The sequence below is a fragment of the Plasmodium knowlesi genome, assembly GCF_000006355.2.
Source record: "Plasmodium knowlesi strain H genome assembly, chromosome: 13".
Classification (NCBI taxonomy): domain Eukaryota; phylum Apicomplexa; class Aconoidasida; order Haemosporida; family Plasmodiidae; genus Plasmodium; species Plasmodium knowlesi.
This window is the reverse complement of record NC_011914.2, coordinates 1,870,862-1,898,368: the sequence shown is the minus strand read 5'-3', so window position 1 is coordinate 1,898,368 and position 27,507 is coordinate 1,870,862. Positions and strand designations below refer to the sequence as shown.

At 38.2% G+C, this 27,507-nt stretch overlaps 7 protein-coding genes across 7 annotated transcripts; 2 read left to right on the top strand and 5 right to left on the bottom strand.

Moving 5' to 3' along the window:
* Positions 1 to 363: 363 nt before the first annotated feature.
* On the bottom strand, positions 364 to 4,194 carry PKNH_1342600 (conserved Plasmodium protein, unknown function; the record flags this gene model as incomplete). Its single annotated transcript, XM_039113576.1, has 3 exons — positions 364 to 468; positions 719 to 802; positions 991 to 4,194. The coding sequence occupies 3 exons, from the start codon at positions 4,192 to 4,194 to the stop codon at positions 364 to 366; spliced, it is 3,393 nt and encodes a 1,130-aa protein (XP_038969952.1).
* Positions 4,195 to 5,415: 1,221 nt separating this feature from the next.
* Positions 5,416 to 8,571, bottom strand: PKNH_1342500 (conserved Plasmodium protein, unknown function; the record flags this gene model as incomplete). Its single annotated transcript, XM_002260800.1, has 1 exon — positions 5,416 to 8,571. One exon carries the CDS (start codon positions 8,569 to 8,571, stop codon positions 5,416 to 5,418), a length of 3,156 nt encoding a protein of 1,051 aa, XP_002260836.1.
* Positions 8,572 to 10,712: 2,141 nt separating this feature from the next.
* Positions 10,713 to 12,428, bottom strand: PKNH_1342400 (serine palmitoyltransferase, putative; the record flags this gene model as incomplete). Its single annotated transcript, XM_002260799.1, has 1 exon — positions 10,713 to 12,428. The coding sequence occupies one exon, from the start codon at positions 12,426 to 12,428 to the stop codon at positions 10,713 to 10,715; it is 1,716 nt and encodes a 571-aa protein (XP_002260835.1).
* Positions 12,429 to 17,595: 5,167 nt separating this feature from the next.
* On the top strand, positions 17,596 to 18,750 carry PKNH_1342300 (ribosomal RNA small subunit methyltransferase A1, putative; the record flags this gene model as incomplete). Its single annotated transcript, XM_002260798.1, has 1 exon — positions 17,596 to 18,750. One exon carries the CDS (start codon positions 17,596 to 17,598, stop codon positions 18,748 to 18,750), a length of 1,155 nt encoding a protein of 384 aa, XP_002260834.1.
* A 481-nt stretch (positions 18,751 to 19,231) lies between these two features.
* Positions 19,232 to 20,057, bottom strand: PKNH_1342200 (zinc finger protein, putative; the record flags this gene model as incomplete). Its single annotated transcript, XM_002260797.1, has 2 exons — positions 19,232 to 19,448; positions 19,786 to 20,057. 2 exons carry the CDS (start codon positions 20,055 to 20,057, stop codon positions 19,232 to 19,234), a joined length of 489 nt encoding a protein of 162 aa, XP_002260833.1.
* Positions 20,058 to 21,775: 1,718 nt separating this feature from the next.
* On the top strand, positions 21,776 to 23,019 carry PKNH_1342100 (conserved Plasmodium protein, unknown function; the record flags this gene model as incomplete). The annotated part of the gene is made up of 4 exons (XM_002260796.1): positions 21,776 to 22,019; positions 22,202 to 22,355; positions 22,567 to 22,759; positions 22,948 to 23,019. The coding sequence occupies 4 exons, from the start codon at positions 21,776 to 21,778 to the stop codon at positions 23,017 to 23,019; spliced, it is 663 nt and encodes a 220-aa protein (XP_002260832.1).
* Positions 23,020 to 23,893: 874 nt separating this feature from the next.
* Positions 23,894 to 26,545, bottom strand: PKNH_1342000 (protein SEY1, putative; the record flags this gene model as incomplete). The annotated part of the gene is made up of 1 exon (XM_002260795.1): positions 23,894 to 26,545. The coding sequence occupies one exon, from the start codon at positions 26,543 to 26,545 to the stop codon at positions 23,894 to 23,896; it is 2,652 nt and encodes an 883-aa protein (XP_002260831.1).
* Positions 26,546 to 27,507: the final 962 nt, after the last annotated feature.

The following is a 27,507-nucleotide window of genomic DNA, read 5'->3' as shown; positions in this document are numbered from 1 at the left end:
AGCAATTTTTAATTTTCCCCCCTTCTACCTTTTTGGGTGCTTCTCACAGACCCATATTCACTCACCACCCACTGAACTTTTCCCCCTTTACATTTTTGTAAGTTCACTAAAAAGAAATTTTGTCAAATGTACCGTTGAAAAGTTGTGATGTTGCAAAGTTGCGAATCTACAGATCTTAACCTTCCTTGGGGGGGATAGCCCCGAGAAGAGTAGCACGCTTGTGAGCATTAGGAAAAAATTAAAAAAAAAAAAAAAAAAAAAAAAAAAAATTCCGAAACAAACGCGCAACAAAAGTGTCTTTCCCATGATTGCCATTAAGCCCAGGCCCACGGCGCTCATACCTCTGCGCGTACAAGCTTGTCTTCACAATTTCTTGGGTCGCTCCTGCGGGAATGCCCTCTTGCGTGCTGAGTGTGGGGTGCTCAGGAAGTCGAGTTTTCTGAACTTCTTCCGCTTTGTGTAGAATAACTGGGGGAGGCAAGCAGAATGGTAAAAAAGAGAAAATGTATACAAACATATATCCAGCGAATACCCCTGTGACTGTCCAATTTCCGCATCGGGCAAAGCAAAAAAAGGCGTCTCATTGCAGAGTTATCTCGCACGTGGAGAGTACACATCTGGTTGTAAGAGCGATGTGCCAACAGGAAGTGCTCTCCGTTGCGTGTTACCGATACCCCCTTCTGGCAGGGGCGACGTGGGTTTCCGTTTTTATTCTTACCAGAAGTATAGCTAGCAAGGTGGTCACTACTAAACAATTCAATGTGAAGAGGGCAATTCGGAGGGACCTCTGGGGAGAGTATAGCTGCAGGGGGGGCGACAAAATGGCAAAATGGCAACGTGACGACGTGGCAAAATGGTTAAATGGTTGAATGGTTAAATGGTTGAATGGTTAAATGGTTAAATGGTTAAATGGTTAAATGGTTAAATGGGGTAATAGTGGGGTGTGAAAATGATGGAGTGTGAAGCGGGTGTGTAGCTGACTGCGCTTACCCGCAGAAAGCCAAGCAGAAGAAAAAGCGCCAGGGAGAAGCACGTCAAGGGGAGGTGCAAAAAGTCGAGAGACAAATGGGAGCACAAACAAAAAATAATCTTCCGTTGGATTTCCTTCCGCTGAATGATGTACCGAGTGTTCTTCTCATGCAGTGGCGTCATAGCAGATGAGTGGTTCGGGAAGAGAATGACCACAAAAGAAAGGGCAATATCTTTTATACTGGTCTCATACAAATAATGCATCTTACACACAATGTACATCCACACTTCACTTACCAAATGCAAGCAAACACGAAAATGATAATTAACATTGGGAAGGAGATTTACCCAAGGAAACATTAAATAAATATGAAGAACAAAATAAAGGATGGATAGACAAAATAAGTATACGTTAAAATTATCACTGGTTAAAATTATGGAGGATGAAATGAGAGCATTGAACATTAGGCTTGAGCTCCGAACAACGTTGATAAAAAGGAACTGTAAAATATACAACACAGTTAGTAAATAATAGCAAGAATTTATGTCCCCCCAGGAGGTAAAGAAAAAGATGATACATGAAGCTGCTAGGGAGACATACAACTTAGCAATGGTATTCATAACAAGAAGGTAATTAATGAGGGCGCTCAAAATGTGAGGGATAAGGGACAGGAAAAATATTTGTACTCGATGTGAATTATAAATTATGTGCATGTCCCCTCCGTCCACAAAATTTCCAGTATATGTATTTCCATTCCCTTTTGTTGCTGCTCGAATGGACGACGCGAGATGGCTTCTTCCCACAAAGGCCTCTCCTGTGCGTTCCAAATGGGCACCGAGAAAATGTACACAGCGTTTAGCGGTGCCCACCCATCCAATTTGATCAGCAGAAAAAATGTAAAATAAAAAATATGTTATCACACCATATGATAAAATGTAAAGGACCACATACATGCAAACGTGACACCAATTTTTTAGTGAACTCTTCACCTTGTTGCCCTTTCTCCTTACATAGATGCTACTTATATAAACATAGATAAACAGAAAGGGGACGAAAAAAAACAAATTACGCAGGTCAAAGTATATGGCTATAAAATACACACAAATGGACATGAACATTCTTTTGTGTAAAATAAAATTGATGGCCCAGAAGAGTAAACCGAGGGATAGAGTCGTTACGTAGTTGGTATTCTTGGAAATAAAAATTGGGCTGTATAGGATAAGCATGGCCGAGCAAATGTTTAACACCAAATTGTTGTGTTCAATCCTTTTTTTAAGTAGACGCAAATTGTAGATGATCCCCAGGGTGAAGAAGACAAACTCGGAAATGGCTAGCAACACGGTGGAGAGACCCTTTGCTGACACATCATACTTCCCCTCGTTCTGCGTATTCTTAACATTTTCGCTCAAACCATTACTTTTTCCCCTGTCGTGTGGTGTACTCTCTGTAGAATTTTGCACACTTGCTTCTTGGCTCTCCTCCCTCCTGTCACTGCTTCTGATGAAGTTATCCCCTTGTTTGCTCGCTTCCTCCGTATCCGCCTTTTCACGTACTATATGTGCCCCCTGACCGGGATGGCCCTTTTTTACACCGTCACCCATCCATGCGGAGGTTACCCTGCTTATTCCTGCCATGTAAATCCAGAACAGAGGATGATTTCCCAACCCTTGCCTCTCAATAGGCACATTTTCAAAGTGCATAAAATGAGTGTTCCCCGCATTCTGGAGATAATACTGAATTTCCTCCGTCTGGTATATAAAAACATTTTTAATAAATAGAGGGAGGAAAAAAAGGAAAAGAAGGAAAAATAAATATATATAATACTTATATCGTTTTTTTTTTATCTGCATTAAGTTCCCAGTAAGGGCAGTGGTCTTGTCTTCATCATCGAAAAGAGGACTGGCCAATTTGCTCTTTATCTTTTTATAATTGTAAAAAAATTTATACAAAAAGAAATCTTGATTAATGTATTCGCAATTATCAATGCTGTACATCAAATTCGAATAATTTTTTTTTCTTTTTGTTTTTTGTGCAACTAGCCTTCTGTCTACTGCAGCTACGTAGGCATAGACAAGAGGGTAAGTCTCTAAGTTCACCTTAAAGTTGCTTTTGAAAAAGTTAACAAATATTTTATGCTTCATCAGGTAATAAAAAAAAAGGTAAACTTTGTATTGGTAAAAAAAAAAAATTACATGAACAAGCTTTTGGCATTCTTCGAATAAATTTCCTATGGTAATTTTTGGGATCCACCCTTCGTTTTTCTGGTGAAGTAAAATGTTAAGTATGTTTTTCTGATTATATTTATCTCCCTTCAATTTTTTGTGCGTTTTTTTTTTATAGAAACAAAAGGGTAGATTTTCTATGTTGACGTATGGCTTACTAAATGGGTAGTCCTCAAAAACGAAAAATGAAAACACAACACTTTCTTTTATTCTGTAGTATTTATAAAAAAACTCAGAAAAATTTTCATAAAAGGATATCTCTTGGTATTTTTCATCCTCCTGTAATTTTGTTATGATCTCCCTTTGAATGGTTTGCAAATGTGTAGTGAAATCTTTGTATATAATTTCGAAGAAGGTATTGGTGAAGAAGGAAAATTCACTGCTTTCACGCCCTTCCCATGGAAAATTCTCCTCTTCCCTGTCTTCCTCGCTCATCCCCCCGAACATGCGCTGCTCCCTCATGAAGCCATTTTTAAACGTTTCAAATATTTGCCTAAAAAAACAAATTTCGCTTAAAAAATTTTGGAAGCTTTCGAAGATGCTCTCCAAACATAGCGTCTCGTATAGGCCAAAAAATGGACACAGAGTATTTTTATATTCTCCGTATTTGTACACTTCCGTCAGGAGGAAGGTGTTGCTATTCCCATCAACAGTTTTGGGGAAATCCCCATCTGTTATCTTCTCTTTTACAATTTTTATATGACTCATAAAATTCCTGACAAAAAAATTATCACTTTGGAAATATTCATCACTAAAGGTTTCTAGTAGGAGCAAATATGTATTTTTCTCTGTGTTGTCCAAACTATGCCCGAAGACAACATGATTATTGTTTTGCACCTCCTCCTTCTCTTGGCTAACCGTTATGTATACATTATTATCATCGAAGAGTTTTGATTGCTTCAAATTTTCTATTTCCTTATCTATTCGTCTGTTATAAATCTTGTTTTTCTCCTTTGCCTTCTCTGACGCGGCCGTGGATACTTTCCCCGTATTCCGCAGCATGTTTGCTTTTGAAGGATTAGTTGGGGAGGAGGATCACTACCTACAGAACTGTGAGCTATAATTTTATGTTGGCATATAACGCAAACATTTCACAATTGTATTTTAAGTTGTGCTGAAAAGAGAGGTACATAAAGGGTATATATGCTTTACCAAAAAAAAAAAAAAAAAAAAAAATGACGAAAGGACACCACCGTCCCCCGCCTCTCTGCTTGGCAAAATGTTTCTTCTACAAATTGGCGCTTCACACATTTGAGGGAAAGAAATTTTAGCCCCCCCATACTTTTTAAAACAAAAAATATCGAGTTGCTTAAAAAAAGGGGTACACTAGGAGTTCGCCATTTTTTTTCACAACGCTGAAGATGGCTTCTTCACCTTCAGCGCGCCTTAACCTGTTCAACCGTGATGAACGCGCTTCCTTCCACAATGTTCAAATGCTCCAGATAAATCAATGCGGTAGAAACCGGTGAAATTTTTTCCTCACCATGTGTTGCTTAAATTTTGTCAACCTAAGTTAGAAACACAAGAAAGTAACAATAGAAACAAAAAAAAAAAAAAAAAAAAAAAACAAAAGCGCGAAAAAAAAAAAAAAAAAAAAAAGGCAAGAATAATGCGGAACAGTATGCATAACGCTTGCTGTACGATAAAAAAAAAAAAGGAACATCAGTGGGGTGGGGTTATAAACCCAAAACGAATGAAAATAATATATTTTTTTTTATTTTCCAAAAAAAGGAAGCTTGTAAAGGTGTGCCTTCCTACAGATATCTACACAAGCACAGCGTGCACATATGATAGTGTGTAAGGACGATGTGCGTTGAAGAGCCATTTAACTTGATAACGCATCATTTAACAGGATGAACTTTTATAATATGGAAACGAAAAAAAATATATAAAGAAATACACACAGTTGCTCATACAAATCAGAACAAACGGGGTGAAAATTCCTCCGATGGAGAAATTCTATGTAGGATGCAAAATCGACAAAAAATAAAAAATAAAAAAAAGACCTTTCAGTTACAATACAAAAGGTGATGGATACGACCTCTAACGGAATATAAGCGCAGACCAATCCAGGGTGACACAGTGGATTACACATGCGCATATTTGCTTCAAGAAAAAATCACTGCGGTGGCGTAAACACCACGACGAGACACATTACACAACGGTATGTATGTGTCCAAGGAGAAAAACTTTACTGACCCCATGTGCTCTTCTGCGCTCACTTCAAATGTCCCGATCGAAGAATTCCATGTTCACGCTTCTGTAAGATAATATAAGCACCGAAAGAAGGAACAAAAATAGAGGAACCGCAACTACGACTGAAATGAATATCGTTGAAAGAGATTTTGTGCGCATCGCATGGTAAAAATACACCATGAGGAGCAGTGCAAAACGCAGAAGGTATCTGACTAAATAGTATAAAATTTTTAAGAGGTAAAGGAAGAGAAGGAATAATACGTCGCGACAGTAGGAAGAGCCCTGGGACCTTGGGTTCCGTTCCTCCTTTTCCGTATGCTCTTCGATGTCCTCTTCACCGTATTCGCCACTATACCCGTGGTCACACAAATCGAAATCTTCGCGGTCATCCACACCATTGGTGCAATTGGCAGCCTGGGTATGACCCACATCAAAGTCGCGCACATGCATGGGCCTCGTGTAGGAACGATTCTTCAAATACTGAAACGAAACTGTCTCACCTACATTGGCTTTACTACTCTGCCCATAGGGGTCGCACTTCCAACTGTGATTATTCACATCCCGTTCCTTCTCATATCGCTTCTTGGATCTATGGTTCTCATACCCCCCTTGATCCGCATCGTGCCGAACTTGTCTTGATGATTTCATTTTTTTCAACTTCAGAATACTATTTAGTAAATCTTCCCCTTGGGTGAGGAGGTATTTCTTTCCTATGCTTCTTAAGAACTTGCTCCTTTCTTCTCCCCCTTGGTCAGAAAGGTAAGTTAGGAGATTCTTTATCTGTTTTTTTTCCGGCCACGAGTTACGCAAGCATTGTTTTTGTGTATCTGTGGGGAGTTCGCCCGTACGACATTTCCCTCCGTACGACCCATCGTTAGTGTTCCCACTGAAGTCAATTGGGGGATAATGACTCCGACTGTGGTGGTCTCCTCTACTGCTAACGTGAAAATGTTCATCAGGATAACTGATATTTTCGACTTCCACCACATCAGGCATGTTACGCTTAGACACCGGTGAATCATCTTCCACTTTCCTGCTTCTTCTACTTGGTAATTTCCCTCGAGGAGGTGGCAAATTTCCTTCCTTATACGACTTTTCAAGGTGCGTATTTTTCGTGGTGTACGAATAAAGCGGGCATGTCTCGTAATCCCCCTCTACGTAAGAATCCCTCAACGTAGTAGATTTAAAATGAGAAAATTTGGGATCATCATTTTGGGACTTGTTTTTTGTTTGAATGCTACTGAGAAGGGATGAAAATCTGTCTCTGCCTTTTCCACAGGCATCGTTAACAGCAGAGGTATAATAAGCTCTCGGTGAGCTGTTTAAATGGGCATCACTGTCGCAATAATCTGTAGTTCTCCTTTTGGCGATGTTTGCATAATTATATAAGGTGGAGCAATCATTGGAATCATGCGAGCGGGGTCTATCATTTAGCTGCATATTTTTGAAACGGTTCGAATATATTTTCATATCGTCTATATTAAAATGATTTGCCTTTTCACCTGAACGTACATATGTAGGGATATTTTTTCCCTTCCTTGTAACAACTCCTCTGAAGGATTCTTCATCTAGCGTATGGGGAGGGTTAAATGGCTTGACTGAACTGCCCCTTAACGACTTGTTTATTTTTCCCCCTTCAGGATAACACGAGCTGCTACCTTGTATACCATCTTTGGATCCTTTTCCTATGGGATAAACTCCATCGCTACAGAAATCATCTGAACTGTGCTTGAGAATATCATCATAACAGGGCACACCCTTGAACACTCTTTCTCCCTTATAATTAGAATCCCTCCTTGAAAATCTGCTTCTCTTTGCATTGTACCCTTTTACGTAATTTTCTATATCGACTATATTTGCATATTTTTTTTTTTTTCTGTCTGTATCGAATAATTCTCTGTTCTTATCAAAATTGGATTCTCTGTTTTTGTAAAAATGGCTCGAAGAAGTATTGTCACTTGGTAGGGAATCTCTAATTAGTTTATTCTGTCTTAGATGATCCCCCTTGCAGGACATGATTCTCGACCTCATATCTTCTTCATCTACGTTAAAGTCTTCCTTATCATTTTCAACTTTTTTATTTTTTATTTTTTCATACTTGTTCGTTAAATGAAGAAAAGTCGTATATAAATTTTCTTCACCTTTTGAGTAATTACGGCACATTTTTTTTTCCTTCGATTCTTCGTCAGAATATTCTTCCGTCAAGTCAATTTCCTCTCCGTTCTTATTTCCTACATCTTTTAATTTGCCTGACTGATTCATATGATCCATGCTATTTCTGCGATTATCTTCGACTACATTTTCACTTAACCGTTTTTTGTAACATTTGGAATACTCTCCGCGATTATCATCGCTATTGAAAGAGATGCACCTATGGGAATCCCTCCATGTAGTGCGTCTTCCCCTGTGTTTCACACCCTCCTCCCTATCGTTGTCCCCTTTGCATGTGGACGGCAAAAATTCACTCGCACAGGATAAATCACTGATAATGCTATCCCTTTTACAGTAATCTGTGTGCTCACTTACTCGGTGGTAATAGCTTCCATCGGGGGATTCTCTCAAGTTCTGTCTTCTTCTACTTGAAGGGGATAGACCAACATAATTATCCACCTTGTCCCCATCTGCTCGGGTGGTGGGCGCGGTGGTAGCTTCCATAGTCCCAGCGGATAGGCCTCTGTCGAAATACACACCTCTAGGATCATTTTCCGAGCGAAATAGTACATCATCACGATAAAAATTCGAATCGTAATTTGTTCTCATATAGTGCTGAGTGTGCCTTTTATCAAAATGTTTTTTTTTCTGCGCAGATTCATAACTGTTATTCTTCTTATATTTAAATATCAGTTCCTCTATTTCTTTCTCTGACCACTTTTTCTTGGATGAATTATTATCATATTCATTCCTAGGTTTGGAAAGGTATAACATTTGCTTGCTTTCCATTTTGTTATCATCCCTGCTTCCTCGGGGTAGTGCCATTTTGTTGCACCTGCGGCTATTGATTTGTCTTTTATCGTCCAAAAAATTTTCCTCGTCAAACTTTCCTTCAGTCCGTAGCTTTTCATCTGCGTGCTTGGGGTCTACACTTTGGAGGTACTTCTTTTGTGCACCATTCGTTTCCACCTGATATCCACACCCTCCCCCGCAAAGGAAGCTACTGCTGCTGTGGGTTCTCCTTCTACCCATGCGTTACTTTTATTTTATTATTTTATTATTTTTTTTTTTTTTCGTAAAATCTAGCAAGGGTCATATGTTATGCGATTCATTTTGCATCTCCATCAGGGAAAATGCCGAAGTTTCGCATTATTAGCTTTTTTTCGCTTTTTTTCGCTTTTTTTCGCTTTTTTTCGCTTTTTTTCGCTTTTTTTCGCTTTTTTTAAAGAGTCTGCCTTCATATGGACTTCTTTCCACGTGAAGAGCAGACTTGGGAGGAGAGGCATCTTCTCAAAGACCGATTTTCTGCACGTGGGGTGGAGAAGTAATTCAGCTATTCATCCATACACATTTGCAAAGGGGACACTTGTGGAGGAGTGACTGTGCTGTGGTTTGCTGGAAGTTGTGATAAAAGAGGCACTTATACGCAAAGGTGAGAAAGTTGCAATTCTGTTCTTTTAGGTAGTGAAATGGACGAGGGAAGAGACCAGTGGAATTGCGCGGAGGGAGATATACACTGCCTTACGCTTCGCGGATGCGCAGAGACTAGCGTAATGGCATAGCATTCCCAACCATACGCTTATTTGCCATATCGAACGCAATATTATTTTTCTCGCTGGATTCTTTCCGCGTGGGAATAACTCCCATAGGTTTACAAAATACTTCACGTTTTATCTTGACGCAGCCTCATTACCTGTGTTAAATATGTCAGTTTTTTTTTTTTTTTTTTTCCTCCCTCAATTTTGCTATTTTTTTTTTTTTTTTTTTTTTTTTTTTTTTTTGCACCATCTGGAATGAGCTGGTAAATCTTACTTCGACTTGGGATGGCAAATGAAAGGCGCATCCACGTACTGTCACTACCACTGGGAGGATCGCCATACGGCGAAAAGACCAACATTTACTTTTTGTTTTTTCGCGCAATTCCCCTCAACGAAAATGACACAGCGAATGACCAAGCTACGCGGCATTGGACAAGTTCACTGGCCGAATGTACCAACACATTTTTTTCAAGCCACGTAAAAATGTGTGAAATGCTCAAATATATACAGCCCACTTGGAACGCTTAATCATGTTTACATCATTACATTCTATCATACATTTTGAAATAGCGCAAAAAGGCCCAATCGGAGTGCCACAGCTCGCATCGCAAGTATATAAAGGGAAAGGGAGAGCAGCCATTAAGAGCAGTGTATACCTCTCGAGCTTCTACATGTGGACACATAGATATTGTCATGTGCGAAAGGATGTGACTACCTTTCTCAGGAAATATATATAGGGTTCTTAAATTTTGAGAAAAAATGTGAGAAGCCTTCATCGGTTGTGCGTATGCACATGTGAGTTACTAGGAGAAAGAATTTTTTTTGATTTTTAAACACTCTCCCTTGCATACATTATATTTTCATGCGAATTCGCAACCAGTAGGAAAAATTGTTGATGCTGAAAAATGGCTTTTCCTTTGTGAGAGAATTTCTCAACGGTGATACAAAAGGAATAGTACAGACAGGGAGAAATGTTTGCACCAGGAGTATATTCTCCTAGTTCACATGAATGCCTCTTTTTCTTCTCACATTTTCGTGTGATAATACTACCCACGGACAGAACACCACAGCGACACCGCAACTCTTTTGAGTTATCCCCTGCCCCTAAGTTCTCACAAATGTGCACTTTTATAATACTACAAATTAGCTGTTCCCTTCACTGTGTAGAAGTAATGTCCCATTTTGTAACAGAAAAAAATGCGATTTATATTTTTTCTTTAATATTGTTAATCATTTAATGCGTTTATAAATTTTGATAAAATGAAAAATGTTAAAACAGGCGGGGAAGAGGTCAGTAAGAAAACTGAGGTAATTTAATCTTATTTTAAGAAACGAATTCGAAATGCAAACTTGGGCAAAAAAAAAAAAAAAAAAAAAAAAAAAAAAATGAAAAAAAAAATTCAAATGAGAGAGAAGTTGACATGACATATAGGATCGTACAGCGCTTTGTAGGTCTCCTTATACAACATGGAACAAAACGGTACAACGACGTGAAACATCGCATGAATGGCGTTGTAGCCACCTGCATGACGGAGGTATAACGAAGCATACTCTCACAAACGAGAGTGAACCCCTTACCTGAAACACCAAAACAACGCAACCCTGATGGAACTCTTCGCCGTGAAAAGGAGGCTATCACAAAAGGCCTCTATCAAAGGGAGAGGGCTCCACACTGATGGTTGCACTAATCAAATCTCGTATAAAGTCGTTCATGTACTCCACGGAATATGCAGAAGTAGCAGTAACCCTAAATCTGGGTAGCTTCAATGGACAAGCAGGGTACGTAACAGCCGAAATCATCCATTTCTTTTGAAAAAGAACATTACAAATTTTTAATAATCTGTCTGGATCATTTGGAAAAATTACTGGAATGACACTCGTCTCATCATCCCCTTCGATGACGTATTTATTACTATCTGGATAATCCTTTGGCCATAGACCCATACCTGTTCTTAATCCATTCCTTAAATATTTGGTGTTGAATTTAAGCTTCTCAATTCTCCAAGGTTGTGTGTCTATCAATTCGAAGGCTTTTAATGCACCACCTGCACAGTATGAAGGTAGTGGGGCTGAAAAAACATTGCCTATACAATGTATATCCATAAATTCTATGACCTCATCAGATGCGACAATATATCCCCCAACAGAACCGATGGATTTACTAAATGTTCCAACTATTAAATCTACAGATCCTGGCATGTTAAAATGCTCTTCTAATCCTCTCCCTGTTTTTCCTAGTACACCTAATCCGTGTGCTTCATCAACAAATAACTTGGCATTATATTTATTGCACAATTTCTTAAAGGATGGCAAATGAGGAATATCACCATCCATAGAGTAAACAGATTCTATACACACCCAACAGGTTCTATATTTGCTTCTATGTTTTAGAAGGAGGATTTCTAGATTGTTATAATTGTTGTGTTTAAAGGTGTATGCCTTGGCACCACTTATTTGAATTCCTATTTTTACACACGCATGTGTTCGGCTATCATAAAGGACGAGATCACTTGGCGTAGCAACAGCTGCGATACCTGACATGCAAGCTAAGAATCCACAAACAGCTAAAATAGAATCATTTCTACCAAAAAATTGTCCCACCTTTTTTTCTAAATCTCTTAAAATTTCATTATTCCCCCCTAGTAATCTCGGGCCATGATTTCCTGTTGACCACTCCATGGCTGCCTTAATGGCAGAATTCTGTACGAGCGGTTCTCTTATAAAGTCTAGATAAGAGTAAGATGATATGGGTCTCACTTTGGCATTTTCACATGTGATGTATTCGTTCTTTACACCAGATACCTTCCACATAAAGGCCCATTTATTCATTCGAACAAGTTCCCTTTTTGCATCTAAATAGCTCTTCATTTCATTTTCACCTTTCTCAATTGGTAGCTTATACTTATCCTTCAGAATCAGATAATAAAAGTGCCTTTTGGATTCCGATTTGCTTTTTAAGATAGCCAGATTTTTGTATAGTACTAATTTGTTGATTCCATTTTTGTAGAACCCTATTAGCAAATGTAAGAATGTTCCTTCCGTGATAGCGCATTTCAGCTTGATGAATAAATTACAAATAAAGGTGATAAATGCATATGTCTTGCTATTTTTCTTCTTAAATAATTTCTTCTCTGCATTGGCGTTTAATGAAAATATCGACTGCTGAATTGGTAGGAACTCTCCTAATACCCATGATAATCTTGGCGATCCCGTCGATGCGTCTTCATTGAATATGGCTAGCACTACTGCTAGCAGTACAATGACTACTATTAGGTAATTAACTATGTCAAAACTTTTCAGTACATCTAAGCCCACGGAGTAGTTGAAATCTACGAGCCTGAATAGGTGCATTTTCTCCTACTTTTTATTGCCTTTCGTTGTTTTGTTTTGTTTTTTCTTTTTTCTTTTTTTTCCTTTTGGCTAGGTGCCCTGAAGAGGCTCCCCCTTGGGTTGTCTCTTACTGGTGTTCGTACCGAAGCGGTAAAGGAGTCACACCGTCCAAGGCACGTTTGGCTTCAACACGTATGTTTTGCTCTTCCCTTGTCTTCACGTGGTGCACAAAATTGAAGGAAATGACGCTCTACTAGGGTACCAATACTTTAAACTTAAAATACGCTCCAAGTTGAGCACACCAACTGTGTCATAATTATATGCAATCGAAAAGGGGGGATCAGAAAAAAAAAAAAAAATTGCTTGGCCTTAGTGAAGTAGGAGTTGGTTCAAACGCACATTCAATGGGTAAAAAAGGCAGTTAGGTCTATTTATCTATGGAATTTTCGATACGATTATATCCACGTTTATGGTGAATCTAAGGAGAGATGAAATGTCTAGGGGGAACTCACTCCAAGTGGATTATGAATACAAAACAAAAAAAAAAAAATTACACACGCGAGGAGCGCTGAGGGGCGCGCGCAAATACATGCATATACATATACACATTCAAACATGCAAACTTGCGCCGCATATGGGCTCAGGGAAATTCAAACCGATGCTTAAAAAAATAGATGTAGTTCCTTAGATTTAAGAAAGTGCGTTATGCTACCCGTCTGGTGGCGCGAATTTAGACTCTTTTCCTTTTTGAAGGTTTTTTTTTTTTTTTTTTTTTTGGAAACAAAATGTTACATTGCAAATTTAATGCGAATTAAAAAATGTGACGCGTAGTGAGCGAATGTTCCTACTTCTGTTTTGTATGTCTTTTGCTATTATGTTTGAAAAATGTCGATGGTTGCAAACTTGCGTGTGCGCTTGCGTTTCACATTCAACGAGTTTTTGTTTTGGTTCTCTTTTTCATTCACTTATTTTTTCTCTTTCCCTTGCTCCTTCCTTTCCCTTTTTTTCGATCGCCCCCGCTCAGTGATATGCGCGATTTACCACGAACTAATCAGGCGGTTCGTATGACATGTAGCACACGTGCATGAGCTGTCTGCAAATTCTAGGAGGGCTAAAGAGGAAGGGGGGTAACGGTAGAATTGTAGGTGTTCTCGTCATCTAACATCTCGCATATATTTTCAGCAAACTGGAGGAAAATATAAACCTGTCACACATATACAAATGATCATTTGCTTTATGGTGTGTACATATTTGGGGGGGGTTAACCCTTATCCTACTCAAGCCCTATGCTTCCATAATTACGAGTGTGCAAGTATATTTCCCTTTTTGCTTGAGGACGGTTAAAAAGCAAAAAGGGGTGAGTAGAGCAAAAAAAAAAAAATCAACAAATAAAACATATATGTATAATTAAATACATGTATGTATACACTTGCAAATACACATAGAAATGTACACACGAATGGGCGAACATGCGGTATCCGTTCAGATACACTGCATGCGCGTCAGTTCTCTGGCTCATATGCATGTATTTACAATTGTCCTTGGCACTGAATTAAAACACGAATTGTACACGTGTTTTCCAAATTTTCACACAACACAAAAAAAAGGCAGGAAAAAAAAAAAAAAAGTAGGAAAAAAAAGGGCAGGGAAGAAAGGCAGGAATAAAGAAAGGGTTAAAAAGGGAAGTGTTAAAAGGATGAATGTGTTAGAAGGAAAAGGAAAAAAAAATAAAAGGGGAAAAAAAAAAAGATAAATAAATCAAGCTTGAAGTACACGCACGATGCCCACATAGTTATGTGTACTGCCACATTCAACTGCGTTACATTACCCCTGCACGTTATTGAACAAAAGAACTTTGTAAACTCGTTAAAGTGGTAAATTCTTGTGCGAATAAAAGGGGTGATAAGCTGTTGGAACAAAAAAAGCAAAATTAACAGTAAACGTGAAAATATGAAAGTGGAAAACTCAAGTGAAAAAATTATCAAAAATACACCACATAATTTTTAATGTATCAAAACGTCCTGTAAAAATTTTCCCCCCTCCTCAAAAGCAAAAAAAAAACAAAAAAGCAAAAAAAAAACAAAAAAGCAAAAAAAAAACAAAAAAGCAAAAAAAAAACAAAAAAGCAAAAAAAAAAAAAAAAAAAAAAAAAAAAAAAAATGTCATAAAGTAAAATTTGTAGGAGTTCATTCTATAAGACAGGAAGCGCATCACCTAAAAAAAAAAAAAATAAAATAATAATACCAATTTAATCCCTCTTTAAAGCGATAGGAAGAGTTAGGAAAAACGTTTAAAAGTAGGTGGGAAATAACTGCATAAATCTGCTTCGTCCAAGAACTAGGGCCACCGATCAATGTGTACATACATGTACATGTGTGTTTGCTCAGGCGTCCGGGCGAGGGGCGCCGTTTCGTCTACGCGTACGCGTGGAAAAGTACACATACCTAAATATACGTAAACATACCTAAGTATACGTAAACATACATAAACATACATAAACATACATAAACATACATAAACATACATAAATACATGTACTGATATAGATCCATATGAATTCCCCTTAAATGCACACCTTCAGTCACACACAGCGTTTACCCATTTGTGCGGTCCTACGTATGCACATCAACACGTGCGCCTCAGCCAAATGAAAAATTCACATGGCAATTACCGCTGCATGGAAAAGAAGAAGAATGCAAATATTACAGACGCCCAGTTGCACACATAATTATGCATGCTTTAAGAAATTGTTCAACGACAATGAAAAAAGAGAAAAAGTAGTTTTCTTTCCTGCACCATGGCGTCATAGCATTATGAGTCAAAAGGAATAAAAAAAAAATAAAAACATATGTTTGAATCCCTGCGATGGATAGAAATAATCCAAAGGGCGCACAGCAGTGGCCCGTCAGAAAACGAGGAAATGGTAAAATAAGAAGCATATTCCTTAAGGGCAGGTTGCATATGTAATTGCCCATTTATACGTTTGAGTACATAAGGGAAATTAGGAGGAATGGACGGGTGTGCCACTCGGCTCTCATTCGCATCTTTTGGGAAAATGCAGACGAGGGGACAGTCTTTTTTTTCGCGTTTAATAAGGATACTAACCTGAAAAAAAGGAACCCAGGGGAACGAACAGAAAAAAAAAAAAAGAGAGAAAAAAAAAAGAGTCAATATGACTAAAAAATTTCCAGCTTAAAGTAACAAAGTAGAAATACCATATTTAGAAAAACAACCGATTACAGAAATAAAAGTGAAAAGGGAACACGCAAAGCCCCCGTGCGAAACATCAACGAGCAGCGCGCAAAAAGGCCGCATACAAAAATTATCTACATGGGGTAATAGGCATATGTACACACATACTCTGCTTGGTTATACACAATAGTATTGAGACAATCCCATATACATGTGCACTGCGTGCTTATTTTTTTAACGCATAAAATTGAAAGCGAGGCTTTCAACCAAAGCGTCCATCTAAACGATAGGAAAAGGGAAATTTACTACACGAGGCTTTCGTACCATTTTTCCATATGATAAGGGGATAAGATGTACGTAAAGCGGTTGAGTGAGAGGACAATAAAAAAAGTGCATGCTCATTCGTTATTTATGTGTAAGACTGTTAAACGAATAGGAAGATTAAAAGTGCCATTAAAACAAAAAAAAAAAAAAAAAAATGATCTTCGAACAGTTCTACACAGCCCTTTCTTTAAAATAGCAACATGATTAAAATATTTCAAAAAGAAAAAGACAAATGAAGTTTTAAGTGAAATTTTTGCTTCAACTAAATGGTTGGGAAGTAGTGTGAGTCTGTCCTATTATTTATTGCATGGAGTTGTACGTATTCAGAGAAGTGCTTAACGGAGATGATCCCCGCACATGTAGAGGTATACCATTTAAGCAAAAAATGTTACGTGCTACATCTACGCTCAGGCATCCTACCCCCCAATCATAGCGATTCGTGTTTATGCTCACCACAAGGCGGATTACAAAGGTGTGCCCATAGTTTGATTTAAAAAATAATGCACTCCAGGTTACGTTAGCATAGGGAGTTATGCATGTCACGGGTATTTTTATTCTCCCCCCACACACACTTTGCTCTCCACCTTACGTCCCTTTTCTGTGATTTCCTACTCCACGAGGGAGGAAATTTAAAGGGGCTATAAACAATACCTCTTCTGATAAATATAGTGTTACTTTTAAAGAAACATTTTGTGGAAACGCAGTGGGTTACTTCTACGCGGAGATAGTCACAAAAATACGCATCGCCAAAGGCTTCGATCTGCTTCGATCCCGTCTGGTATGTTTTCCAGTTAAATTCACCATGTGAATGTGAACAAAACGGACCTTCCCCGTTCACCTTTTCTTTTTGCCATATTTTCTTTTTTACTAATTTTTTATTCGTAAGAATAAAAAATAATAATTTTTACAAACAAGTCGTATACCACGAAGGGTATGCAACTTTCATAGGGACAGAATTCACTGCAACATAATCTTCCGCTGAAGGATGGATGGGAATGTTCGCAGCAAGGGAAAAAAAAAAAAAAAATTAATTTCGCCTCGTCGCAGTTTTGCAACTTTGGATACGAGGTAAATTTCTCCTGGGCTAATTCTTCTATATTAAGTTTTTTTTTTTTGCAGCGCGCTCATTGTTTCCTTTATATATTCTGCAGATGGATTTCCCTTAACCCGAGGCTGCGCAAGAATATAAGCATGTATATAAACGCGCTGGCAACTTGAGAGTAACGACGTCGCCATGTCGTGTTAGGCACCTCATTTTTTTTCTGTTTGGAAATTACCTGGAACGGATAGGAATTTTTTTTTTTTTTTTAAAAGGGAAGAAAGGCGAAATAGAAAAAGTTTATATTTTTTCCTCAATTTATTTTTTCATAAATTTTAAAGTGGCTATTTTTTTTTTAAGAAATTCTTTTCCTTTTTGGAAAGAAGAAATATAAAATAAAATAAAATAAAATAAAACTTTTGAAGACGCTGCGATGAGAAAATTTTCATTTTCGTCCCTTTAGCGCGGGGGGAGCGGCAGAACCAGACGAACGAGCGGAAGTGACGCAAGTAGAGTCAACCGAATCGGAAGAACCAACCGAGTAGGCGCGCCCCCGCCGAAGCCATGCGAGCAAGCGGCTTGGCCCTTCTGCGCAATCTCCAAAACGCCCTCTCCACTAGCAGCGCGGCGAAGATGAAGCCCAAGCGCGGGTACCACCAAGGGGTGGTCAACAAGCCCCTGAGCATACTGAAAAATGTGAGTGACGCCATAGGGAAAAAGAAAAACAACACCCAAGGGGCAAACGGTAACAGGAACAGTAGCAGGAACATCAGCACGTCCAAGGCAAAAAGCGGAAACAAAATGAACATGATACTGTACAAGAAGCACGGACAGCACTTGCTCAAGAATCCCGGTATATTAGATAAAATTTTATTGGCTGCCAAAATAAAGAGCTCCGATGTGGTGCTTGAAATAGGATGCGGTACAGGAAATCTGACAGTGAAATTATTACCAATAGCGAAAAAGGTTATCACCATAGATATCGACGCGAGAATGGTAAGTGAAGTGAAAAAAAGATGCCTATATGAAGGGTATAATAACTTAGAAGTTTACGAAGGGGATGCCATTAAAACAGTTTTTCCGAGATTTGATATATGTACAGCTAACATTCCATATAAAATATCGAGTCCACTTGTTTTCAAATTAATTGCACACAGACCATTATTCAAATGTGCAGTGTTAATGTTTCAAAAAGAATTTGCCGAAAGAATGCTAGCCAATGTAGGGGATAGCAATTACAGCAGATTGACAGTAAATGTCAAGCTATTCTGTAAGGTTATTAAAATATGCAATGTTGATCGAAGTAGTTTTAATCCGCCCCCAAAAGTTGATAGTGTAATTTTGAAGCTTATTCCAAAGGAAAATAATTTTTTTGTCAATTTTGATGAGTGGGATAATTTGTTAAGAATATGTTTTAGCAGAAAACGAAAAACTCTTCATGCCATTTTTAAAAGAAATGCAGTTTTAAATATGCTCGAACATAATTACAAGAATTTCTGTACCTTTAACAAAATCGTACCCGTTAATTTTCCTTTTAAAAAATATTGCCTTGATACACTGAAGGAGCTGGATATGACTGAATGTAGGAGTGTCAGTTTGGATGAAAATGATTTTTTAAAATTGCTCCTCAAGTTTAACGAAAAGGGAATTCACTTTTTTAACATTTCCAATGTGGGCAACACACAGGCGGCCAATATTCTTCTCAACGATGAAGATGACGCAGACAGCTGCGACAGCGTCGATAGCGACGGTTACGACAATGTGGACAACGTCCATGAGCAGGTGTAAAAATGAAGAGGAAAAAATGGTACGCCAAGTGATGCAAAAACCTTTACAGAAAAAATAAAATTGGCACGTGCCCATCCGCCAAGGAAGCTGCCCATCGGGGCACTCCATTTTCATTCGTTTTGTTAAATTTTTTTTTTTTTTTTTTTTTTTTTTTGAGTAAATTTAAACAAAAAAAAAAAAAAGCAAAAACGTATAAAATAAAAGCGAAAACGTATAAATAAAAAGCACAAAATGAAATGATAAAAAAAAGTGAGACCACGTAAAAATGCGGCTTATATCGGTCGGGTGGGGGAATAGCAAAGTATGTCATTGCTTGCGAAATGAAAGGCGTTGCAAAACTATGACAATGCTATCGTAATGAAAAAAAAAACAACAACAAAAAAAAAAAAAAAACAAACGCGAGAATATTCTGCATAAATGTGCTGCAACGCCTTGGCATCCTTAACCGGGTTTCCACCCACACAGTTACGCAGGGACCCTCCTACCACGTGTCCAACATCTTACTCTTACAACATGAAAACTCATCATGAACCTTCTTACAGTTCAAAGAACAGTAGTACCTGATGAAAGACACTGGCTTGTGTTCGTAGCATTTCAAACATTTGTATTTTCCTTCGAAACCGCAAACGATGCAAAATTTTCTTCTTGCCAAGGAACTTTGGCCTCCATTGACCTTGGTCCAGCAGTAAGTTTTCGTTCTTGGGAAAAAAATAAGGGGGAAGTGAAATGGGGTGATTAACGTGGTCAATAAACCAAACAGGAGGAAAAAAAAAAATGCAATAAAGTTGCGGGGAGGAAATCCTACATGGGTAAGACAGAGTTCTACCATTTTGGGTGATCAAGTAATGCTCCTTACTCGAACGAACTCTTTTTCTATATATATGTATACATACGAGCAAGCGAAACTGGACTTGTCCTATCCAATGGAACATTTAGAGTTCTCCCCGCAGGCATTAAATAAACAGATAAACATACGCACATGTGTATTCTCATAGGCAATAGCCATATGGGACAGACACTTCGCTCATTTCCTACTTGGATGCGTCCTCCTCGTCCTGGGCCAGGATCAAGTTGATGTCAACCTTTTCCCTCTGTTTGAATTTACACGACACCTCGACATTTCGGCTCAAATTGACGTTCGTGTTGGTGATCTCAATGTCATCGTCGTCTTCGCTGTCGGAGTTCTTTTTCCTTTTCCTCTTTTTTCCGCTCTTTGCGTTTTTTCCGATGGTCGCTTTTTTCACGTTTTTGCCGCTGTTCACGGTGGCCGCGTCGTTTATATTTTTGTCGAGGCGCCTTCTCCCCATTGGGAAAAAAAAAAAAAAAAAAAAAAAAAAAAAAAAGCAAAATTTTAACTTCCGCTTCTGCTTACACCTTTAAGAGGTACAAATCAAGTGAAGGAAAAGTATTTAACTGGTTCAACGCTCTGTGAGCTAAAAATTATTGGGGGGGGAAAAAAAAATGGAAGAAAATGATGCACTAAACGGTTAAGAAGCAATAGTAGGAACGAATAATACGATGATGGAGGTACGTGTTCATTTTCTGCAGGCATGAAAACAGAACAAAATTTGCAGTACGGCGAGGCACGAGAGGGAAAATAATTAAAAACGCACGAACTGCCGAAAGAACCCCTATATAAAAGCAATGCATGCGTCGAGTGTATATTCTCCTTTACGCGTTGTATACAAAATGGCCCGGGAAAATTATGCACATGAAAATAGGGGTGATGCGAAAGCGCGGTTTTATTTATCAACTGGCCCTCCCCCCGCGATAGTTCACAGTACCCTCTATTGACATTCAAATCTGTGCGGATCTCCTGAAAATCAAATCCCCTTGTGAATGCAGCAGCTGTTAACAAAGTTGAGGACGGAACAGAATTTTGTTTACCTCCAAATGTGTCGTATAACTTCGCAAATAAAAATAAAAATAAATATAAACAGAACACACGAAAGGTGAACACACATGCACCTTCATAGACGTAGGTATGGCCATGCTTTCACTCATGCGTAAGTCCCTGCACAGGCTTATGTCCTCCCTCTAGGCATTTATGTAAGAGCCCAGATAAGGGCAAAAGGTTTTCATATAAAAGTAGGAAAAAAAATTCTTAAATAGTGCAACTATAGCTAACCATTTCTTTGTTTATTTCCCCCAATTTCTTTATTATGTAAGAAAAGAAGAAAAACAGTTTAATGATAACCTATGCCACTACTTGCAGTGTATGGTACTCGTGGTGGTTCATGAATTTCTCCTTCCGTTCTGCTTATCACCATGCGCAAATTCCCCTTCATTTGGAGAATGCCCTGTAAAAATTAAACAGACATACCTGTTGAGATGGTTGGAATATTCTTGTCTGTAAGTTGGTCCATTCGGGGAAAGGGGGAAGAGGGGGAGTGTATCCCGTTGGATTTTTAATCAAGCTAAAAGGCGCAACTCAGTGAGGGTGCTGAGAAAATTATGAGACGTTAAGCCAGGGGTGTCCATGTAGAAAAATATGGAACACCCTAAATAGTGAGAAAAAACACCTCTACATCTCCGATAAAAGGTTCGAAAAAAAAAAAAAAAAAAAAAACAATACCAATATGCAAGTGCGAAATATATATATGTACGTACAAAATGGTAAGGGCCAATCGCACATTCCAAAAAAAAAAAAAGCAAATTTGTAGAAATTACTTTTCCTGCCATTTTATTCACCATTTAAAGACCTATGTGAATTAAAATTTAAATGGGTAAATTTGGTATGGCACTAAAATGAGGATTTTTTTTTTTTTTTTTTTTTTTTTTTCCCGGTATGTCTTTCATTTGATATGTTCCTTGGCAGTCTCATGTCCGCGTCGATTATGCAGGCCCAGAGGAACATTGGAGGTAAGAAAAAATGAAAAATTCATCTTCGTCCGATTAACAAAAAAGAAGTAAAATAAGTGATAGAAGAAATCGAAGAAGGACGAGAAAACGGAAAACAAACCATAAAAACGGAGAAACAAAAAAGACATTTGGATGAAGCACAGGACTCTGCGTGGTTTACAAAATGGATTTCCTAAGAATAGCGACCTACTGCTTCTTCATTTCTTACCTGATATTCTGCCACATCGTATGGAATGGGTGTTATAATATCTATTCCAGCACAGAAGACGAGGTGTATAATATGCTGTATTATCGAAAGAAGGAGAAAAGGCCAATCAAGTTAGAAATAAGAAATGAACTCAAAGTAGACAATGTAAAAAAGGTTTATGTGAAGAAGGCTCCCTGTCCCGTTTTGCCCAGGCCAATTAGTAAGCACTCCAACACCTGATCGAATTCAGCCTTGCGCTGATTTTTACGTATGTGCATATATATGAATGTAGACAGCTGAGTACACGCCCTGCTGTTGAACCTTTAATGGAAACCTTTTTTTTTTTTTTTTTTTTTTTTACGAAATCCCATACGCATATACATACCTTATACCTTTTCGCAGAGTCATTATTCCATCTCAACTGGTTTAGGAAATCCTCCGACTTAGTACCCATAAGCATCCATCTATATTCTATGTTTGATGAGAAGAATAATTTTCTCGGATTTATTTTGCTCTCCTCCGCGATATTTACCATTCTGGAATGGATGTACATAATGTACGTGGAAGTGGGTTTCCCTCATCAGGGGAATTATCTCAGCTGTTCTCCAATCCATAGTAGTGAATGGAAAAACCACTAACCAGTCTGCCCTTCATGTGAACCACGCATAGCTAACCAGATCATTTCTATCCTACCGCACATTCGTACCACACATAGATAACCAACTCACCTTGCATCCAACCGTTCATGTGTACCATTCCCAACACAGATACCTCGCCAGCATGGTCCTATGGGATGGAATTATCAAGCCCATTCTCAAACTTGTATACCTAGCAATCTCAATCTACTTAATCTTACGGTTCACAGTTATATTCCTTCCATACACCAAGTCTTATATGTCCCAGGAGAATTACAAACACGTATCGGGTTGTGTCTTTAATTTTTACAACATCATTATGAAGGTAAAAATGAGCAACTAGAAGGGGAGTGCTTCTCCTCAGGGGATGGAACTTCTACACTTTATTTGTTGCTCTACAGCTGTAATGGGCATTTAATAGTGCGTACATACATATGCGCGACTTAAATGGAGCTACTTAAAAAACCCTTTCATGTGGAAACGTTCCACCTCACACGATCTCCCTTCTTTTAGATATCCAAGGAGGTGGGCTCATTCATGAACAGAGTGATGCAGGAAAATGGGACCATCAACAAGGAGCCTTAAGATGAACGCGAAGAAGGACATGCATGCCTCCTCGGTTCTGTGTTTAAGAAAGCAAAATTGTTTTCTTAAAATGGAAAAAAAAAAATTTGGCATCAAAATGTGGCGGCAAAATATAACCGCGCAATAATGAATACCTCAGGCTCTATGCACTGCTCTTCTAAAACCTTTTGGCACTTCATTTTAACGGTGGATACTTATCTCATTTACCATTTGGACGATTTTTATAATTTTTTTTTTTTTTTTTTTTTTTTTTTTTGTTCTAATTTGCAACTTTTTGTTTCACATTTGAAACTATTTTTAAAATTATTTTTCATTCCTTTTTTAAATTGGCTCTTTAATTTTTCTCCAGATTTTTGAAGACATGGGCGGTTGCCACTTTTTGCGGCATTCCCGTATGCTGCCATGGTGAATTTAAATTTTTGCTCATTTGTTCAACCTAGGCACTTAGGGGGGGGTGTAATAACCCTTTGTCCACGTGCCTGGGATGTCTTACCTTTGTAGGCGATGTGGGTGTGTCCATTTGGCTTTTTCAGAATTGGCCTGGAGGGAAATTCGCCCTTCGCTTGATATATTGCACTTCACTGCGTGTGCTGCGAACGAAGCGGCGTGCTCTTCGAACCCTCGAAACTTAAAAAGTTATAAAAAGACAGGGTTCAAGGGTTTAGGATGACGGAGGAAAAGAAACCCTACACATGCACCACACTTTTCAGCGTAAAACAACTTCGCCAAAAATTCAGGAAGATGCGAAACGATGCTGTTTAACAAAAAAAATAAAAAAAAAAAAAAAATGGAAAAAAAAAAAAAAAGAAAAAGCACATCCATGACACCCATGTAAAATCCTCTTGGCACACCAACAACTTGTCCGCTCCACGCGTTAGTCCGCCGTGGGAACCTGTGCGACTTTTTCTCCCATCGTCTGCAATTGCCGGTAGAAACCAAACGAACTCTTGGCCAGAAAAAAGACCACCTTATTGATGGTGGAAAGCACCTCCATATTGCCATTGAAAAAGAGAGTCGACAGAATGACGGCGGCGGCCAAAAATAGAGGCAAAATAATATTCAGGCGAAAAAAGAAGCGAATAAAAAACAAAAGTTCATTCCATCCTAGGATTAACAGAATTACCCAAAAAAAAAGAGGCACATTTTTTAAACTCATTTTACCACCCGTCTCTTGGATATACTGAGCATCCCTGCATATTTCTTGGATCTTCCTCTTGGCCTTGTTTTTCCCCTTCTCGATAACTTCATCCTTTATAAAATTATTTGGTAAGTAATCATCAATGAGTTCTACCTTAATATTTTTCTGTAGAATATCAATAATTAGAAAAGCATAATTTTTTGATTCTCGGAAAATTTTTTTCAATTCGGCCATGGAAATCTCGCGCCAGTGTCTTGGTTGTTCAGCATCATCGTAATTGAAAACAGATTCAAATCTTTGAATTATGATGGAGGATAAATTATCCGATATTTCGTCTAGCTTACTTTTAAGTACATCCATTATTTCATCCAGGTAGTAATTGTTCAATTCTGAAATGGCTTTTTTGTTTTTTATCTGTTTGTCTATTTCTTCGCTTACACTACTGATGTACTTGCCTTTATTTTTAATTATATCTATTTTTTTGTAGTTCAGGAGATTTTCATCTACATAATGCTTGTTCTCATGGGCTGTACGATTGTCACTTATCGATCTGTGTCCTTCCGATGGGCTATCCACGTGGAATGTATTATCTTCATCATGGTCAAACAGTTCATTTGAAATGCCAGCGACGCTACTCCCCGGGCCTCCCCCTTTCAGGTTTATGAAGCATTTGGTTAGGTTGTTATTTATACTTTCCTGCAGTGCCTTAACAATTTTGAGCGTGTGATTCCAGTACTCCTCCGGGTTCTTCGTCGTGATAAGTAGATTATCCATATTTTTGAACCTACTTTTGATGGTGGCCCTGGTGCGCTCTAGCAGGACGGTGAATTGTGTATTTCGAATTCTATTCATGTCTTTGCAGATGGATGTTAAAAGTATGTTCAATGAAGGTTTATAATTAAATTCGTGGATTTTATTTTTTTTCCTAATTTCAATGTTGCATTTTTGATAACTCTCAAAGAAGTTACAGAAAGTAATGTATTCGAGCTTATCCGCATTGGACAGAAAACTGGACCATAAGCGAATGCATTTATCTTGACTAGTATTTTCATCCTTCTTATCCTCCTTGGAGGAATTACTACCGTTTCCATCTTTGTGTACTTGTAGATTGGACTCCTTACTGAAGAGGAAAACGTTCTTGTCGGAAGTGCACACACTGTACATGGTATTAAGTTCATTTGCAAATTTGGCAGACAGTACTCTCTGCGTAAAATTTAAATTATTATCCACAATGGTTTGTAGTTGTATGAACAAACTCTCCAATAATTCCTCCGAAGTCTTTAGGCATATGCTTTCTGTATACCTGGAAGCATCTACAAAATATTCATCGAGGCTTTTTTCCACGATGTCTTTTTCAGCCCAAGATTTAAACTCATCAATAGAGGCACTAGTAGGCTGAGATGATGATGCAGTTAACTTTTCCTTTATCATTTTGGAAGTGTTACTAATAACGTTATTTTTAATTTCTTGACATCGAAATGTAGCTAACATTTCCTTCTGTGATGGAATATCCAGTTGAGATTGCTTCACGATTGTATTCCAAATGTTATTACAATAATGCGCAAAACCATCTGAAGGAATATTCCTTGAATATTGTAACGGTCTTAATTCGTTGATCCATTTTTTCCTTAAATTTTCTACATCATTTAAAAATTCTGTTTTTTTAATAATTGCATGTGATAATCCTACAACTTCCACTATGAAATAATTATTTATATTTGCCTTTTTTGCACTTGGTGGTTTCTTCATTTCAGCCCATATTTTGTTTAAGTATTCTTCAACGATTTTATTCTTCACAATGTCTATCGATGCGAATTCTTCGAACCAGTCTCTCACTGTAAATAGCAAAATCGTTTTTGGACAGTTTTTATCTTGCTGAAATAATTCCAGATTCACTTCCATCACTGTTTTTAAGAGACCATAATTCGACGCTGTGAAATTCCCTAACGAGTGGTACCACAGATTCACAATTAAGCAGTCCGCCAAGGCTAAGGAGAACAACGCTGATCTATGCTCAAAGGTCAGGCGATTATCTCCCCTTTCTTTCGAGTCGTTTCCCTCAACGTCTAGAATTAATGTGGGATTTATTGGAGTGGTGCTATTACCTTTCTCCAAAGGGGAAACTGGACTCTCCTCAAAAGTATCGAAACTTAACCATAACCCCTGGGTTGTCTGACTATGACCCAGTTTTGTGTTCATTACATCAAATGATGTTTTAAATAAATTATTAAGGAGAGTACTTTTCCCACTACTTTGGCTACCTAAAATTGCCACCACATTATAGTTGAACCCAAGATTAGCTAGCTTATTCCTAATCATCCATTCTTTCAGATCCGCTATCATGTTTCCATCGTAGTCGATGATTTGTGTTTTCCTATCCATCTGCATTTTTGCTTGTTTCTACTTACAAGGTTTTTTGATACTTTTCTTCTTTTTCTCTTTTTTGGAAATATTTCGTGCCTTCCCCGTGGAGGGTGTATTATAACTGCGGTGGGCACTTCCCAGGGGCACTTAAAGGAGGGAGGGGGATGATACTGCGCCCTCTACAACTAGATGTGCCTCTCCCTTTTAATAGAATAGACTACTCTTCAAGTTTGAGTCCCTCTTCCGTATTACTACTCTTTATGTGGATTTCTCACCGCTTTTTTTTTTTTTTTTGCCCCCCCCCTCAAAATAGTCTCTATAGTAGGCTTCTCAATTACTTTGCAGTTCTTCTTTCCATACGTTGAAGTCTACTCAAACAGGTTATTACGTATATTTGCGTTGCTATAAAAAGACCAACTTTGTATCCAGTGTGAAGATGGAGAGGGAATGTACCGAACAAATATTGCGTTCGTAAAGCTTCCTTACTGGACGGGACTTGGCCAATTCCCTGGGAGTACGTCAGCGCTACATCGAGTGAACTATGCTACGCGCGCAATCACTGTACATATGATATATGCACTTGGTATTACTCTTTATGCTCAACTACTGCGTAGACGCAAAATGTACGTAGCTTAAGCCGATGGGTTTCACAAGTGGGGTATTATAACATGTGAGCATTTTTTTTTTTTTGGGAACACCCCTCATGTTTTCTTCTTACCAAGGGAGTATCTTTCACTACTTGCGCATTTTTCTTTTTTTTTTTACACTACATTTTTAACAAGAAATAGAGTTTTGTGCCTATTTGTGATAGAGCTAGCATAAGGAACCCCCCCCTTTTGGCCAATAAATATATTTTTTTTTTTTTTTTAAACTATATTCGTGTTAGCCTTTTTTTTTCAGTATGATGCCTTTTCGCACATATCGTCTCCCCACCGCAGCGAGGTCGTTCACTTAAAAATGGTAGTTCAACAAAAAAAAAAAAAAAA